Here is a 4,564-nt window from a genome sequence, read left to right as displayed (position 1 = left end):
GAAAATCATATTATGAAACTTATTATTACCAATTCAAGAATCACTTTTGAGATATGTTTTACTAGAATTTTCGTTTATTTTAAAATTTCGAATTTTAGTTTTAGCGAGAAAAATTGTTATTTATAAATTATATGTAAATTCTTTAATAATAGTACCTAAATTATTTTTAGGTAACATTGTTACGTCCAGCAAGACTGAATTGCGCAAAAGCCAATCTGGTAAAAGAATGAAACGGAAGCCAAGAGTATTGTTTTCGCAAGTAAGTTTGATTCTTTTTGATAACTATTAAAGTTTATTCGAGTAGATAATAATTTAATAAGATAATTTTATCAAAATAATTTTATGTACAAACTTAATTCCAAAATTTTATAAAATTATTTGTCTAAAAATTATGAATATTAAAATAAATATTAAAATGAACAAAGTTCTAAATAATCATAAATAACTTCATAATATATTTCGCAGACACAGGTTTATGAATTGGAGCAACGATTCAAACAGCAGAGATATCTAAGCGCACCTGAGAGAGAAATGTTGGCTCAATCATTGAAGCTGACCAGCACGCAAGTGAAAATCTGGTTTCAGAATCGACGATATAAGAACAAACGCGCTCGAATCGAGGATGCTGAGAAGCTGCAGACGCAGAATATGAAGAATCAGCCCTTAAAGAAGATTGCCGTACCGATTCTCATCAAGGATGGTAAACCTAATGTACAAGAATCCTACAACACACCTTATTGGCCAAATATCCGATCAGATTTAAACGCTCCGATACAGACGGATTTTAGGACAAATGAGATTCGTCTCAGTCCCGACTTCAGATCCAACTCGAACGAGATGAGGATTGATTCCAATATCAGTACGGAGTACAAACCAGAAGTAAATTCAGATATGCCCGGAAGATCAAGTCTAAATGACATGGCAGACAAGCAGCACGTTGCAGAATACAGAAGCAATTTCGTGACGGAAGCTACGTCGAATGTGCATGATTGCAATCGATTAATTAAGTCGGAATTTAAGACATGCTCTAACACCAACGAAGCCATGTCTTATCCAGACTTGAAAACTATTCAGTCAGATAACAAACAGCTTATGAATGATAGGCGAATGTCTATGGATGCCTCTAATGGCGAATATGGATTTTCGAATTATCTTGCTCCTACCAATTATCAAATGCAATACGTGAATTATATGGAACAGGTACCTATGGATCAAAATCTTCAACGACTGTGGTAGGTGATGCGAAAATTAAAATCGCATTGCAGTTTCTATTCTTGGATCTATAGTGATTCTGTTGATAAGAATAACTTAAAATTTAGCAGTTAATTAAATCGTTATTTCAATTCTTTCAAATAGCTTATTAATTATGCACTATTTGAAAGAATTTTACATTTATCAATAAATATTTAATTATTATTATCAATTTAATTATTATCAATTTTAATTATTATCAATATTGATTAACTTAGAATTGATATGATGATTGGAAAAGATAATTTAATCTTTGAAAATGAATTACATTTCTTTTTCTTTTTTTTATATTATGTATATGATATTTTTATGCATGTAACATAATAAAAAAAAGATAAGATTCATCCTTTATATGTATTTATCTAAAACATTTAAAATCTCATATATGTTAATCTTAAACATTATATTACAACATATTTAGATATGGTATACCCAATATAATTCGATTGCTTATAACTTTCAAAAATGAATATTGCAATTAGTTTTTATTTTCAATTGAAACGCTAGACATGAAGGCATACGATACCAAGCAATTATATCTATATTTTTATTAAAATAAAAAAATTGTAAGTAATGGAAAAAACATTAAAAGTGTTAGAAAAAAGTCGGTATGCCATACTGAAAAGGTTAAAGAGTTGATAGTTCGATGTTACTCAAATCTCGCTAAATCTTGACAAAGGAAGATCAACGTTGACAAAAAAAAAAGAAATAATACACCAAAGATGTATTCGTTAATTATTATTATACATATACGTAAACGATTAACGCTAAATTAGAAATACGCTAGAGAATAAGCTTATGATATTGGCAGCTGTTTTTTTAGTTGACTAAGATTTTCTCTTCGAAATAGTAACGCGCCGTACAAGAGGGCGGAAATTGCTTCAAGTGGCCTTTGCGGAAACTTTTCGAGCACTTTTCCGCGTATGTCATGTGCTTCGGAAAGTTTTTTTTCACTGACTTTTAAGTGCAGACGCTAGTTGTGCAATAAATTAATTTTCGTTCAGATGGACCTTTGCTGAATAGAAACAGAATTGTGTATATCGTGTATAATAAGTAAAGAGAAATGTTCAGTTTTCTATTAAACGTATAATAAAAATCTGAAAATGTTATATTTTTCCTGTATATATTATACTTCGAGAATTACTTTAATTTGACTTTTCAATAAAATTTTACATTTAATATGATATAACTTTATGATAGAATAATTAATTTGATTTCTTTATAATTATTTATAAAAATTTCATAGTAGAATAAGATTTGAAATCACGTATTTAATAATAGATTAAATTTTTATCTTATTTTAAAATTGATGAATATAATCTTTACATTAAGCAAATACTAATACTTTTATAATCAAGAAATAATCGCAAAATTTATCGCAAAATTGAATAAAATAAGCATGAAATTATAATAAAATGTGCATAAATATGTCGAGAGAAAATAATAAATTTAAAAAATTCAACTTTTATTAAATTTCGATTTAGGCACTGAATCAGCTACAGTCTCGATTTTGCAATTGCATTTATTATTTTCTATTATTTTATCTTCTGCTATATATTATGTCATTGTACTTAATAAAATTATCATTATTATAATTAATGTATGTAAGAAATTCGCATATCACGTATGCTTATAATATATTTATTACGCATGCTGAATGCATTTACATGAATGCCGCATGTATTTATGATCGATTTCTATCGAATTAAATTTAATCCAGATGCCACTTGTGAGTTCGCGATTCAATACAGAAATATGGCGAAATGGCATTTATAAATAGGTGAATTCTGACAGCTTGAGCGAAGCCATGGGCGCCTTTTGGGTTATCGCGCGAACACGACGGGTCATCTGGCAGTCAAGTGCTGCCCACATAGACGATTTACATCAGTGTAATCGCATTCATGGTGCTACTGGTGCCATAAAGGGCCATGGGAACAAGCTGATAAGAATGTCACTGGTAATTTTATAAGACTCACGGCCATATTGTATCTGTTTAAACGAAATGCAACCTGCATCCCTTTCCAGATATCCACCTGCGATAGATTGAACCTGATAAGATAATTTAATCTGTAAATTTCTCTTATCTATACATGTCTATGTGAGAAAACAATTATGTAATGCGAAAGAGATAATGATTTCGATGAAATCTATATCAGAAAACACGAAAGTTAAAATAAGCAAATTTCTTAATAGATGGTATAATATTTTTGTTAATTTATTATGTATTTAGATTAATTTTTATTATATATTTAGGATTAGATAGTTGTTAATTTTTAGAAGTTAAATGAATTAATTCTTTTAAGTATCAAATGCATTTCTCGCATTTTTCATAACATCGATGCATCAATGCATCACTCCACATGTATATCTATGTCCTATATGAGCAGTTCCATTACGATATCATATATTCAGATAATCAATCACGAAACGCTCAACATAGAAATTCGATCCTATTTACTTGTAAGCTAAAGGGGGACCGCGACAAACCGTTTGCGTGAGGTCCCAAGAGAGAAAGCACGCGACGTTGTGTACATAGATGAGCATATGCATAAAAGGACCAATGTCCACAAATCAGAAGATTTTAGTTATAAATGGAGAACTTTTTCCCATACAGATCATTAATCATCCTTTGATAAAAAAAATTTAAAGGATTACGAAATAGAAAAATCTACTTGTTGCACTTTGCAATGATAAAATTGACCATAGAATGAAGACAGATGAAGTATTGATATAAAAATCTAATTTTGTATTAAAATCAATTGCTTTATCTTGAATGCTAATTTATTAATTAACAACAGATTAAGAGATGATACATTTATCTAAAAATCTAATATTCCATATTACTTTTTTCATAATTTTAAGGTATTTTTTAATTATATAAATACTAAAAAAGTTTTATTAAAGTTATTCAAAATATAATAAAAAAATTAGTTTTCTTTCAAGGTGTTTATTTCGCATCTTAATAATAATATTCCTTATGTATAATATACCTTAAGACAATAATTTATAAACTTGTAGCATATTGAAATAAATAATGTTTTTTTTCACTAAAGAATGATAAATAATTTTTATGAAACTTAAACTCTAAATTTATAATTGTAAGCAATTTGTTTAAAAAAATAATATGCGTTTTATTGTCATAGAGAATTCTGTTTTACCATGGGTGAAATTATTACCGTTTGTCGTTTGTACCAAAACGCTGTGAAATTAAAGGGTCGCCTGAAATCACCTCTCTCAGAAGCTCAAATCTAAATGTCTGATTTACCAGCGCATGAAATAATAATTTTCTTTATAGTTGACATCTTTATTATTG

General features: G+C 28.6%; 1 protein-coding gene across 1 annotated transcript in view; it reads left to right on the top strand.

The window, feature by feature from the left end:
- LOC108688737 (homeobox protein Nkx-2.5-like) overlaps positions 1–1,236 on the top strand; it is a 1,896-nt gene extending 660 nt beyond the window's left edge. The window contains exons 2-3 of the mRNA XM_018195098.1: positions 171–259; positions 466–1,236. Coding sequence (XP_018050587.1) covers positions 171–259; positions 466–1,236 — 860 coding nt within the window. The remainder of the gene's footprint in view (positions 1–170; positions 260–465) is intronic.
- The last annotated feature ends 3,328 nt before the right edge of the window (positions 1,237–4,564 follow it).

Source organism: Atta colombica, unplaced genomic scaffold, assembly GCF_001594045.1.
Source record: "Atta colombica isolate Treedump-2 unplaced genomic scaffold, Acol1.0 scaffold238, whole genome shotgun sequence".
NCBI classification, from domain to species: domain Eukaryota; kingdom Metazoa; phylum Arthropoda; class Insecta; order Hymenoptera; family Formicidae; genus Atta; species Atta colombica.
The sequence above is the reverse complement of the archived record's forward strand: the minus strand, read 5'-3'. Positions and strand labels throughout refer to the sequence as shown.